This window comes from Dasypus novemcinctus, chromosome 5, assembly GCF_030445035.2.
Source record: "Dasypus novemcinctus isolate mDasNov1 chromosome 5, mDasNov1.1.hap2, whole genome shotgun sequence".
Taxonomy (NCBI): domain Eukaryota; kingdom Metazoa; phylum Chordata; class Mammalia; order Cingulata; family Dasypodidae; genus Dasypus; species Dasypus novemcinctus.
The window spans coordinates 49,398,466-49,413,687 of NC_080677.1; the positions used below are offsets into that span (position 1 = coordinate 49,398,466).

Below are 15,222 nucleotides of genomic sequence, written 5' to 3' on the forward strand. Positions count from 1 at the left end.
AGGATCGGGGAATGAACTATGGACTAGAGTAGACTTATTGGCATTCTACTATAGACTTATTGTGATTCTAGCAATGAAAGAACTTATATCATTTATGTGGAGGCAATGGCCACTGGAGGTCAGGGAGAGGGAAAACAGGTGTAATACGGGGCATTTTCGGGACTTGGGAATTGTCCTGAATGACATTGAAATGAGCAATACAGGCCATTATATATCAAGCTATAACCTACAGAATTGTGTGGGAGAGTCTGTAAACTACAATGTAAACTATAATACATGTTCCATGGCAATGCTCCAAAATGTGTTCATCAATTGCAATGAATGTACTTCACTAATAAAGGATGTTGTTAATGGTGGCAAATGTGGGCATATGTCGGAAGCAGGGCATATGGAAATCCCTATATTTTTTATGAACATTTATGTAATCTAAATATCTTTTTAAAAATATAAATAAATATAGTGCCAGGACCGTAAAACTCCTAGAAGAAAATGTAGGTAAGCATCCTGAAGATCTTCTGGTAGATAGTGGTTTTTTAGATTTATATTCAAAGCACAAGCAATGAAAGAAAAAATAGATAAATGGGACCTCCTCAAATTAAATACTTTTGTACTTCAAAGTAATTTGCCAAGAAAGGGAAAAGTCACCCTACTCAATGGGAAAAAAATATTTGAAAACCACATATCCAACAAGGGTTTAAAATCCAGAATATATAAAGAAGTCTTGCATTTCAACAAGAAAAAGTAAAATAACCCAGTTTAAAAATGGGCAAAACATTTGGAGAGACATTTTTCCAAAGAGGATATACAAATGGCTAAAAACATGTAAAAAGATGTTCAACATCACTAGCTATTAGGAAAATGCAAATCAAAACCACGATGGAAAATTAAATAAAAATCCACCATGAGATAGTATTTCATACATGCTAGAATGGCTATTAAAATTACAGAAAACTACAATTCTTGGAGAGGACATGGAAAAACTGGAACACTCATTCATTGCTGGTGGTAATGTAAAATGGTGCAGCCTCTGTGGAAGACAGTTTGGTGGTTCTTTAGGAAGCTAAGTATGGCATTGTCATATGATCTGGGACTCCTGCTACTAGGTAAGAAGAACTGAAAGCAGGGATGCAAACAGGCTGATATTCATAGTGGCATTATTCACAATTGTCCAAAAGATGGTCCATCATCTGATGGTCCAACAAAATGTGGTATATGCATACAATGGAACATTATTCAGCTGTAAAAAGGAATGAAGTTCTGGAACATGCAACAACATGGATGAACCTTGAGGACATTATGCTGAGTGAAATAGGCCAGACACAAAAGGACAAATATTTCATGCTCTCACTTGACCTAAATGTAATAGGCAAACTCAAAGAGTTAAAATCTGGAATGTAAGTTACCAGGAGATAGAATGTGGGCAGAGGATAAGGAGCTGATGTAATTTTCTGCAGAATTTTTAACTAGGTTGACTGTAAATGTTTGGAAATGGATAGAGTTGATGGTAGCATATTACTGTGAGTGTAATTAACATTATTGAATTATGTGTATGATTATGGTTGAAAGGGGAAGTTTAGGGTCGCATATTTCTCTAGAAGAAAGCTAAAGGATAAAACATGGGACTGTATTCACAGAGAACTTGGTGTGGATGATAACTTTGGTTAATAGTACATATACAAATATTCTTTCATGTACTAGAACAAATATACATCACCATTACAAGATTTACTAATAGGGTGGTATATGGGAAAATACCACTAATGCAAGCTATGGTCTATTATTAAAAGTAGTATCTCAATATTCTTTCATCTGTTGTAACAAAGGTATAACTCCAATGCTAAGTGTCAATAATAGGGTGATATAAGAAGTATGGGGTTTTTCTTTTTGGAGTAATGAATGTGTTCTAAAATTGATTGTGAGGAACAATGCACAACTATGTGATTACACTGAGGACCACTGATTGTACACTTTGGATGTATTGTTAGGTGTGTGAATATATCTCAATAAAACAGCTTAAAAAAGAATGAAAAAACAGCTCAAATCAGGGACTTCACTGCATACCTGGAGGAACTATAAAAACAAAAAAATAGCGAACTAAATCTACAGTGAGCAGGAGGAAGAAAATAACAAAGATTATTGCAGAAATAAATGAAAGAATTTTAAAAAGCAATGGAGAGAATTAACTAACAAAACCAAAAGTTCGTTCCTTGAAAAGATCAGTGAAACCAGCAACTCTTCTCCTAGATTATTAAAGAAAAAAAGAAAACACAAATAATTAGAATCAGACATGAAAGGGGGAGGGCATTACTACTTACTCCACAGAAATAAAAAGGATCAAAAGAGAATACCAACAAGTGTATGCCAATAAATTAGACAATCTAGATGAAATGGAAGTTTTCAGAAACACACAAACTACAGTAACTCTAGAAGAAACAGGAAAATCTCAACAGACCAATTATAAATTTTTAAAAAATTGAATCAGTAATCAAAATCCTCCCAACAAAGAAACAAAGCACCAGACATTTCACAGGTATCTTCTATCAAACATCCCAAGAAGAATTAACATTAATCCTGCTCAAACTCTAGTTCTAAAAAAATTGAAGAGGAAGGAACAAATAATCCAATTTTTAAAAAGGTTAAAAAGATTTGAATAGACATTTCTCCAAAGAAGATAAAACAAATGGCCAAGAAGCACACTAAAAGATGCTCAACATCATTAGCCATTTGGGAAATGCAAATCAAAACCAAAATGAGATACCATTTTACTACTTCTAGAATGGCTACTATTTTAAAAATGAAAAAATAAGTGTTGGAAAGGATACGGAAAAACAGGAACAGTCGTTTACTGTTGGTGGGAATGTAAAATGGTGCAGCCTCTGTGGAAAAAAGTTTGGTGGTTCCTCAGAAAGTTAAATATAGAAAAACCATATGACCTGGCAATCCCACTTCTAGATGTAGAATCAGAAGAATTAAAAGCAGGGATGCAAACAGATATTTGCATACCAGTGTTCATATTGGCATTATTCACAATTGCCAAAAGATGAAACAACCCAAGTGTCCATCAACAGATTAATGGATGAGCAAAATATGATACACACATACAAATGGAGTATTGTGCAGCCATGAAAAGGAATAAATTTTGATATAAAACAACATGGATGAACATTGAAAACATCTTGTTGAGTGAAATAAGCCAGGCATAGAAGGACAAATATTACATGAGCTCACTGATATGAAATAATCAGAATAAGCAAATCCATAGCCATAAACTAGAATACAGGTTACCAGGGTCTGAGGAGGAGATAGCAAATGAATAGTTAAAGCTTAATTGGTATAGAATTTTAGTTGGGATGATTGAAGTTTTAGTAATGGAATGTTGTAGAGCGAGTTGTTTTTGGTACATTGTGGGAACACAGGCTCAGGCACAATAGAGATTCTCAACAAGGACCACTTAATTATTTCCATAGCACAAAGTGTCCAGAAGAGCATGGAAGAGGTTTCATGTGGCCATTGCCCCAGGCAGGGCAACTGCTTGAGTCAGGGTTAGTGGATGGCAGCTCCCATTTGCATCAGAAAGGGATGCCTGTGCTGCCAGAAGCATGGATATTTATATATCACCAGGGGAGGGAGCCCTGAGCATGTTTTCATATGTTCATTGACCATTTGTATATTTCTTTTTATATAGTGTCTGTTCTAGTATCCATTAAAGGTAAATGGATACATTGTTGTATATTTATACAATGAAATAGTACTTAGCAATAAACAGCAACCACTGATACATGCAACAACCGAGTAAGTCCCAGAACATTTTACTGAATGAAAGACATTAGATACAAGAATGTATATGATGTGATTCTATTTGTATGAAAACTTAGACCAGGCAAAACTTGTCAGGGAAGAAAGCAGCGTTGTGGCTGGAGTTGGGAGTGTGTAAGTGATCCCAAAACTGCATGAGGCAACTTTTTGAAGTAGTAGAAGTGTTTTGCATCTTTAATGAAATAGTGGTTACATGGGTACATACAAAACTTAAAATAGGTGCATTTTTGCTTACAAATTATACCTCAATACAGCTGATTTAAAGAGTAAAAACCAGGCACATCAGCAGTACCTGCTATGTAATTTGCAGGACTCAGTGCAATAAAAAATGTGGCACCTTGTTTAAAAGTTAAGAATTCCAAGTGAGTGACAGCAGAGCATTGAAACAAGCATTGGGTCCCCCTGAGTGCAGGAGTCTATGCGATTGCATGACTCACCCACTCATGAACCAAGCTCTGCATTTCAGGAAAAAAAAAAAAGTTAAATCTGTCACCAGCAATTTATAAAGCAATAAAACTAAACTACCAATATGAAAACAAAAGCTAATTCAGTTGAATATTTGGAGATTATATTCAGAATGTGGCACAGAGAACCCCAAAATATATTTGTGGGGGACAGTAGGAGAAAGAATTCCTTCTTCCAGTGAGCATAGGATATGAATGGGTAGCCTTATAGGTAAGATGTCTCAGCAAATAATGGTTCGTACTTGTAGTGTGTTGAATGGTAGTCCCCCAAAAGATACAATTTCCTGTAAACTGAACATGGCCTTATTTGGAGAAGGGCTCTGTGCAGATGTAATTAAGTTAGTTATCTCAAGATGGGATTATCCTGGTTTCAGATGGACTGTAAATCCAATGACATGTGTCCTGTAAAAGAAGGGCAGAGAGAAATTTGAGAAAGTGGAGAAGGCCATGGGAAAAGGGAGGCAGAGATTAGAGCAAGGAATGCTGGCTTATCAGTAGCCACCAGAAGCTAGGACAGGTATGGAATGGATTCTCAGAACTACTAGAAGGAACGAACCTTGACAACACCTTAATTCCAGACTTTCTCCAGGACTGTGAGAGAATAAATTCGTTGTTTTAAGCCACCCAGTTTGTGCCAATTTGTTACAGCAGCCACAAGAAACTAATATTTCATCTGGAAAAAAGTATTTAATTACCCCTTTATACTGTCCCTGGTGGGAGGACTGGATATCACTTTGTTCCACTTTAGTATGTCTTTTCTGTGGGGCATAACTCATTTCAGTCTTGGAGTGAGAAGGTCAGGATTGTGAGTTTTGAGAAGTACAGCAACCAGCTTAATCAGTCACACATCATGGGCAACTTTGTAGTATTATAATATTTATGTGCTTGCATACAGCATGAATATATAGAAACTAAAAATGTAATTCATATGTCAAATTTTTTCCTGAAGAAAATCCTACTTTATTCACTGTCCTAAATCCAGGGGATGCATTTTTAAAAAGAAAATTGGGGTTTTAAATTGTGAAAAGTATCACTTAAATATAAATATTTAAAATGCCTGTAGGGGAGCTGAGTGTCACTGTCCCTTTCATACTCAACAGTTGATTTTCAGAAATGAAGTATTAAGAGATGACAGTATATTAATAATTGATAACTGGTCCCCTGACATCATGGCCAAAGATTTGTTGAAAAATAGGGAAACAATAACTGCAATACTTGTTGCTCCATTGTGACTTAATGTAAAAAAGATAAAGCAATATTTTGATGATCTGGAACAGAAACAATGGTAGCTCTAATTGCTTCACTTAAGCCACAGTTTTCAAAATAATTAAAGTGCGGTTAGGTAGTTAGAAGAGAATTTACTATCGTAAGGCAGCAAGTGATGTGTGAAATGTTAGCAAGAGAGCCTGTACATTTTTAGAGAACATTGTGAGCTGAAAGAGGTCTGGTATTTATAGATATTGTACAAAGATTAAATGTGATATTCTGGAGTGGGACCACCTGCATTTGAACTCTTGGTGCATCAATTATCAGCTACATAACCTTGGGCAACTTATTTTCACCACACCTTAGATGCTTCATTGGTAAAATGGAAAAACAGAGACGATTAAGGGCATTAATACATGCTAAGCATTTCGCACAGTAACTGGAACATAAACACATTAGCTATATGAAACATGTATTGAATCTTTTAAAAAGTGACACTACTATTATAACCTGATCTGCATAAATGTGGATATTTTTAAATAGACCAAAATGGGGAAAAAATGTCAATTACTTTTTTTGCTATTGCTGAAGCCCTCTGAAGATTCTGACTGCCTTGCTATCTCAGGCATTTCCTTTGACTCAAAGTCTCTGTTCCACAATTCATCCAAGGAGTTCATTCTGTGGGGTACAGTTTTTTTCCCCAATATTCATAGTTGTTACATTACCATATCAATATTAATAATATATTATGGTACATTATGCATCAATGAATTTTCTACCTTACTATTGGAGTTTTTGCCATTTTAGTCCAGTGTCATAGCTGCCAGCATGTCCTCCTGCCTTACTTTTATTGAGCTTGTCAGATGTATGTGATAAAAATATGGCTCCAGGGCAAGGAAACCTATACCATTCTCACAGGGAAGATATATGTTGACATTTCCTTATCAACTTTCAAAGTCCTGCCTCTCATTTTAAGAAACTTGGCCTTAAATAATCAAAGACATCTGCCAAAAACATTTGACTTTTGAAACAGCAAGTAGATTTGTTGGTCTTGCTATAGTTGGCAAATGACAGCTTAAGAATTAGAAACAAGAAGGATAAAATACTAGGTTATTGAAAACTCTTAGAGATCGGGAAAACTTTGGAAAATGCCTTGTCAAAGAAATAGTCATATGGGAACTGTTATTGAAATGTCTAGGAAAAGTATGTAGTAGGTACACTAAATATAGTGAGTAGGTGCACTAAGTACAGTAAGAATACTTTAGGTGGGGGTATTTAGTGAATTTTGTATGAATTAAAAATCATGGAACTACTTTCTACCACAAAGAATGTTAAACTCATTTCTTTTTGCTCTTTCTTTGCAATCCTTGAGTATTATTTGATAAGTAAATTGATGAAATCAGATAATGATATTATTTTGTGGTACTGCTTGGTTTTAAGTGTCTATTCATATGCAAGTGTTTGCTGTTCATTTTTCAGTCATGTTGTTTTTCTGTATATTAATAATTGGAATTATGGGAAGGTTCTTGAAGAAGATAATAGAATGAGTAAGGGGAATAAATACCTTCAGACTCTTCTTTACATCATAGATGTGTCAAAACTTAGGATTTGGAAAAAAGAAAAATCTTTATTCTCAAATTTCAGTTAAGAAATTTACTCTTAAAAACATTTTAACATTCCAGTTTAACTTGTTTTTAAAAAAAATCAAATATTCCAAATGCAGGATCCTATTCCATTTTCAACAACTTTATTTAGAACATTTTGCAAATAAGATTTTACAATTTAACATTTTACAATGAAAAACTGTATCTGCTACTATATAAGTTGTAATCTTTTCAAAACACTTCTGAAATCCTTTATTTCTTTGGATTCTTCTGTTCCACACTGAGCTCCTGAGATATATTTTTTCTTTCAGCTTCATTTTCATCTTCCTGTGAAATAAATTTTAGAAAGCATTAAAATATGAATTTAAGAGCATTCTATCAGGTATGGTCAACACATTTTAATGGTATTTATCTGAAGAATTAACCATTGTGATTCCAGTAATCCTACAGAAAAGGTTTTACACTCAAATGATAAAATTATGCAACATTTAAATATTTGCAGTGTGTGCTATTTTATACTACAACCTTGACTAAAATTTTCTGTGGTATGTTTTTAAAAGTAACCAGTTTTATCAATAGCCTAAAAATTACTTTTGAAGAATACCTGATGCCAAAAAGGTTCCTTTTAGGAAGTGAAGCAGATATTTTTATTTTGCTGTTTGATAAAAAACAAAACACACACACACAAAAAACTAATAAATTTAAACTTCAGAGACACTTTATGTACTCCAGCATGGCATTTTTGTCCCATCTAGCCAACTCTCTTGACAGGCCTGCCAATTTTCCAATTGCTTGTACTACCATATGTTATCTGACGATCAGTCAGGTTTAAAATAGGAAGCATGGGTATACCAGGCTATAGAAAGTTTATAATTGTCTACATATTCAATTCTAAGTGGTAGCCTCATCATTCACTGCAGGTTCTTATGGAACATGATGAATAAATGAAGTGACATCATAATGTCTGGTTCCGTAAGAATGAAGTACATCTTATGTTCAATATTAAATCATGACCTCAACAGTATAAATAGTGAGAGTCTGGAAAACGATTTTATCTTACAGTCTACAACCCATTTCATCATACATACATCATACATACATTTCATCATACATGGCCCTTCAATAACATTCAAGTATAAAACAATCTTGCTTTCCTAATATTTCTAACTTATCATGTAAGACCTTCTATTTTTATTAACTGAAATAAAAGGCATTGTCTAACTCTTGAGTTAATTAAAGCACGAGCAGCAATCTCTTAAGTATTTCTAGACAGTAGTATCAGTGAGACCACATACATCAATAATCCTGCATCTCTGTATCTTATAAACAAAATTCAATTAAATTAAATAATTGCTGTGCTCTGCTTAATAAATGCCTTTATTAAGTAAATGCAGATCAAGATATACAAATTTATTTTCTGTGAAAAAATCACAACTCTTGCCTGTAATCATTAAGTAGAGAAAGCTTCTTTTATATACTTCGCCTCTCTCTAAACTCAACAGCATTTTTTATTTAAATTTTGTCAATACCAGGAAAGTAAAGAAATTATCAAGATAATCAACCAATCCATTAGACTTGTAGGCTACAAGGAATGGGGTTTTGAATATCATTTTTGTGATATGATTTTAAAATATCTGCCCATATACAACAGGTGCTAATTTTTCCCTAATTTATTTCTACAGAATAGGTACACTGTATTCGATTGTTTGACTTACTTTTGAAAATTATTAATGACCAGGCAGTTTCCACTTGTAGACACGAGTTCCTAGAGAATACATTTTAATTTTATCCTAATATAGAATAGTTCTGATTCTACACCTTTCACTGTGTTCCTCAATTTAGATGCTGACAGAAACTTAAATCACTAGATTAAGGTTGCAAGAAATTTTTGTTAGGTAGCATTGGGTTTGTTTATATGTTCCTGATGGTAGAGCCTTATTTTCTTTATCACTATGTCCCTAGCATCCAACAGAGCACATTTAATATGTAACTGGAATTCAATAAATGCTTTCTGAACTTTGTGAAACAGTGAAATGAAAAATTTTAAAGAGTGAAGTCTGCATGAACCAGTACAGACTTTGGAAAAGCATATTATTGTCCCTTATCCAGTAATCACACTTCCAGCAATCTTAACTTACTAGAGCAGCATTGAAAAATAAAAATAAGCAAAAATGTTTGAACAACATCAAACATTAAGCTCATATCCTTTAATCTGTAGGAGAAGAATGGAATCTTTATCATATGCCCAGTCTACTATGTTTCTACTAAGTTTCTAAGTTTGACTTACTGGTTTAATAAGCTCAGTTACCTAGTTTTTCTTAGCAACCTTCAATGCTGCCTCAAGTCAAAACAGAAGTATAAAAGGTTAATAATGACCTTAAGGACTAGGAAGCATCTATGCACTTTGCTTTCATATTTAACTATGAATACAAACCATAAGACCACATTATAAGTAAGCTAAAATTATTTTGCAACTTCCATTAATTTGGATATGGTATTTTATGTTAATAGGATATATCAAGATGTGCCAGCAAATAAATATTCTCAACATAATGCTAGGTGTTTTGTTCTTATATTTTTCTTAGTGATGGAGTACAATTTATAGATGAATGTCTGTCTCTGTTTTTATAGCAATGCCTCTTGTTAAGATAGGAACATAATTGGTTCTACTTTTCTTTATGCTGGGAACTTGCCTTAAAATACCTTGCCTTTCTGTGTTCCTAAACCACTTGTATAACGAATAATAGCCAATCTTTCCTTTTATCCTTTATACAAGGATAGTACTGATCTGATAGAGAAAATGGTAACACAGATTTGGAAAGGCACTTAACCTTCATTGTTAAACATCATAATTGCTATACTATAACATCATCAAAGTAACAATAACAGATTTTATCATAAGTGAAAGCATTTGAATTTGATTCTATAAAGCTCAAGAAGGGATTTTTAAAGATTGCTTTGGCTTTCTTATGTTTTGTTTTTTGGAAGTGATAATCTGTGTTTTTAACACTCATGTCAATCTTCATAAACACTTTATATACATTCAAAATCATTAAAATAGCTCAACTAGCTATTCAAATATCACTGACAAATGACTACATAATGAATAAAACTGCAAAGAACAGATTTTATATTAAAGTACTTTTTACACTGAATATTTAAAGCAAGCAAAAATTTCTTATAGAAGGCAGGGTTTGTCACTCTATGCTGAGATAAGGCATCTGTTTTGTTTTCCAATGAAAAAAGACCCTTGCTACATGGATCATTTTCTTAGTGACAGCCCTGACAAGTTTGACAGTTGTTTCATGAAGTGTTCTAAAGCAGTCAACAAGAAAATGTACTCTTTGGGTCAACTAGAAAGTAGACAGGTTTACCTCTTATGTTTAAGCTTATTAATCCACATTCAAGAAAAAACATGTTGATTATTACAATCTTGCAGATTTACTACTTATATGTGGAATTTCAAGAATACACACTCATACAACAATAAACACCCATAAAACCAAATTACTAAATATGGTTCCTTAGCCTTCTTGCTCTTTTCAGTGAGAAAAAAAAAAAAGCTATAGTGAGCAGGATTAAGAATATCTAGGCACACATTCATGGGCCAAAACCATCTAATGTTTCAGGTGGTAAAATGAAAGGAGAGGAGTTATTGTAACAGAGAAAGAAGTAAAAATATTGTTGTGTTTAGTAAACTATAACCCTCTGAATAAAATGAGTAACACTCTGTTTAAATGCCATTTGGCTGACATCATCAATTTTAGATAGAAGTTCTCTATTTGTCCTTATTTACAAATTTAATTTAGTTCTCATAATAGCTCAAAGAATTGACAACAAAACTATTGATCCTGCTTTACCTTACTTTTAAGATGTAACCAACTCCAAACAATAGGCAATTATTTTAGCACCTGGAATTTCTACAACTCAGGTGGCATTTGGACTCACATTATCTTCTACAAGTACAGATGACCCTATATTATTCTTTAAACTGCCAGTGTTAAATGATTTTTCTTTTCATTTATAAAAATAATTATAAGTAGCCATTTATATATATTTATAAGTAACTGTATAGTGGAAAACCTAGCACACACCACCTTAACAGAGTGCTCAAGTTAATATCACCAATAGTAGCTACTGACATTAAGTCTTTGATATCATGCACTGCAAAGGGCACATCACATTTGTGATAGTTTTCCCAGTAACACATAACCTCAATCTAATCATGAGAAAATATGAAAAAAAAATTGAGAAAGACAAAGACTCAGAACTCCACAGACTGTAGGAAACTAAAGAGACAACTAAATGAATGTGGGATACGGGACCAGAAAAAGGACATCAGTAGAAAAGCTTGCAAAATGTGAATATGGTGTATAGATTAATTAATAGTATTGTCTTGACAATGGTGATTTCCTGGTTTTGATAACTGAACTATGGTTACATAAAATGGTAACACTATGAAAAACTGAATGAAAAGTAAATGGAATTTTCTGTACTCATTTTATACTTTTCAAGCACTCTACCCAATACAGGGAAATAGAGAGCAGAAACAAATAATTTACTTTCCTTCCTACTATTTAAAATTATTTTCCTAAGTACCTAAAGTGTTTATAATGGTGATGTTAATGATTTTTATTTTTTTATCTGTGCTTTCCTGTATATTCTTACTTTTGTACTGTGAGCATGGCTTACTTTCATAATCAGAAAACATAAGCTTTCTTTGAATAAGTCTTTTTATAAAATGGCCAATGGGGAATCTATGCTTATGAAGTAAGTCATGCCAGTTGTTTTTACTTTTGAATTTGCTACTCACAGCAAACAAAGAAACATGGTGGTACAACAGTAAAATGAAGTGAAAAGGTGTAGATAAGCCCCAATTTAAAATGTTCCTATTTTCTTTAGATTTTAAATATTCCTTTAACTCATCAGAGAAAGAAAATTATTGTAATTGAATTCAATTTAACAGTCAAAATTATCTGCATGTTTTAATAATGGTCCTTTAAGAAATTTAAGTTTATATATAGCTTTTGGGGGAAAATATGTAAACATGCCCAACTTGTTCTAATTGTTGGTAGCTGTAGAACAAATAAAGAAAAGCAATATATACTACATTGTTCCAATAAGTGATCAAAATGACCTTCTTTTATATATTTAAAACATACAATACATATAAATCTCAGCAGCATTTAATAATGTGCTTTTAACCCAGAAAATATTCTAGTGCTGTAAAATGAGGAAAGAATTTATCTTAGCAACTGGAAAAATACTGACGATAATGAAAATGTTTCAGGCAAAATGAGCACATTGCATGCTTCAAACTAAAATTAATTAGAGTTTTAATGTTTTACAATTCCACCATAATTCTTTAAATGGTGCATTCACTTCACGGTAATAAACACTTGGATCATTAAGTAAAGGCAAAATGTATGTGATATGCTACATTTAACAACCTTTGGCCCTTTTTTCTGTACTTATGCATTAGGGTTTCCCAGGCACTGAATAAGCAATAGAAGACCACAATTAAATTCCCTGACTTTGCATATTTGAGATTCTTATTTCACTTAATACAAAAGGCAATTAATCTACCATTTTAGAACTGAATTACAACTTCAGTGGGTCATGATAGATGCAGAAATGAACTTACAAGAAATGCTTAATTAAATTTACTGTAAAAAACAGAAGATTTTTTTCCCCTTGTGACAGAAGTTGCATATTTAATCAGAAAGTCTAGGGTTGTATTATAAAATTAAAGCAACTTGGAGGGGGCTTCTTAGAAGTCTCTGCATTGGTAACTTTTAAAAAAAACAGCATTTGTGGTTTAATAGATATTATCTTGCTTTTGAATATTTAGATTAAGTTGGTACATACTCAGTACTTATTTACAGAAAAACAAAAAAACAAAAAAACCCTACAAAAAACAAACCTCAAATTCCAAAATAGCCAATATAAATATATATTCAAATGAGGACAGCACAAGTCCAATACATATTTGCTTAAAGTTTATGGTATAACAAGACCTGATATTTAAAGAGGTTCTTGAGAATATATTTTTACATAAATCATGTACTGTTCACTAAATGTACATTTCAGAAACCCCAAATGTGCTAACAGTTAAAGACGATAAACATAAACTATTTTCCCCACAGGTATTCAGGGAAAAAAGCATTTTTAAATTTATGTTGCTTTATTTTTTGCTCTAAATACATGCATGTAGTTTTAAATTTATAGTTTAGAAATTTCTACCAAATTAAAATGAGGCAAAAGTAATGTTTGAGTGTTCAAGGTATATAAGATCACCAAATTATGGTTCCATAGACAAAAGATTTCCAGCTTGGACATAAACCAGTAACTGGCCCATTAAATTTTTCAGAGACATTAATGCACTATTTACTATGATTAGAAATTACTCATTAACTAGAATTAGAAACTGGACTTCATTAAAATTAAAGTTACTTGTGCTTTGAAAGCCATGGTGAAGAAAAAAGTCAAGTAACAACAGCAAATATCAGCAAAACATATATTGACAAAGACTTTGTATTCAGAATATATAAAGAACTCCTTCACTCTCAAAATTGTCCCAGTTCGCTGTCTTTGGAAACAATATTTAGAGATAAAAGGACACAGAATGCAATTTGCTCTCAATGTTAAAGGAGCGAAATGTGCAGAATGTATATATATATAACTGCATAAATATATATAAATAAAGACAAAACAAAAGGGGAAAATGTTAACATTGGGAACACTGGCAGAAAGCTACACAGAAATTCTTTGAACTGTTCTTAAAACGTTTCTGTCTTTGAAATTATATAAAAATTTAAATTTAACAAAAATAGATTCCCAGTTTGGAAGTGAAGTATTAAAAAAACAAAAAAAGAAATTACTTAGCAGTAACTGAGTCCATTTACAAAATGGAAAATACTGATGCATAGAGTATTTTATTCATTCATTAATATAAACAATAACCATGATAGTGGAATTGGCTATGAGAGAATCAGTGCCTTCTTTTATAGGATGTGACAGTATTTTCTTTTTTCTTCACTGTAAAGTGAGAATTTTAATACAATACCCTGAAGAGACTTTATACATATTAAAAGAAAATTTCTTTTTTTGCTTAGGCTCTAAGGTTAATTCTTATCAAAGTAATTTCTATATTACCATGAGAAAAATCATCATCCTTGGCCATTTAACTGACACTGCAATTAAAAAAAAGAGGAAGTACTGAAAATTTAATTTTATGTTTCCTTTGCTAAGTTTGAATGGTAACAACAGTATATATCATATTGACCAAATTCACTATTGAAGAAACAAATGGAATTTACAAAGTGGTAATAATACAATACTACTTTAGAAAACAGGTATAAGACATTCAAAAAAGCAAAAGGTATCATGTAACATAAAATCCCTTAATGCCAATGATTTCATTTATATAATAAATTTATTTTAATGAATAGCTTTTATTAAGATTCAAAGTAAAACCTGTTAATTTGTAATCAAATATATAAAATAGTCTGGTAAAAAGTATTTCAATACTTAATTTTTTAAACATTATTATTTCTGAGTCCAGATATACTGCAAATATTTTAATTTGGTGACTGTGAGACTGATAATTTAGTATCTAAATTTTAAAAAATATCTAGATACTATTTTTCAGTTAGGAAATGTATAAGGTGCCCCAATTTTAGATGTTTTCAATATACATTTTGTTAAGCAGAGTTGTCAAAGTATTTGTTGCAAAAGCCACATCAAATCAAGTGAGAGATCGGACTAATCTGGAACAAACTATGACATATATGGGGCATCTCTTGCATTCTCTTGTTTTTCCTTAGAGTTATCAAGTCATAGAATATTAATGTTGGAAGTGTCCTAAGAGAATTATCTAATCCCCTGTCTCTTTTTTTTTTAATAAAAAAATACTACTAGGAAGATAAAAATTTGAGAACCATTTCCCCATCAGACTCTTAAAACTGCCTAGTGATTTAAAAATCACCCAAACTGATGTTCAAACTCCAAATTCTTAAAACTACTCTGATTTTCCTCACTAGTCACTGCCCTTGTAACTCTCGGGATTCTTGCCATCCTATTAGAGAATGTAGCAGAACTCCACAGGATGGAAATTAAATATTCTTTCAGGT

At 32.4% G+C, this 15,222-nt stretch overlaps 1 protein-coding gene across 2 annotated transcripts in view; it reads right to left on the minus strand.

Annotated features, from left to right (window-relative positions):
- Positions 1-7,093: 7,093 nt before the first annotated feature.
- Positions 7,094-15,222, minus strand: part of PHF14 (PHD finger protein 14) — a 254,756-nt gene continuing 246,627 nt past the window's right edge. Inside the window, exon 18 of one of the 2 annotated variants that reach the window (XM_023588955.3) lies at positions 7,094-7,417. In XM_023588955.3, the coding sequence (XP_023444723.1) occupies positions 7,343-7,417 (75 nt within the window). In that variant the 3' untranslated portion in view covers positions 7,094-7,342. The remainder of the gene's footprint in view (positions 7,418-15,222) is intronic. The other variant, XR_011648807.1, reaches the window with a different exon arrangement.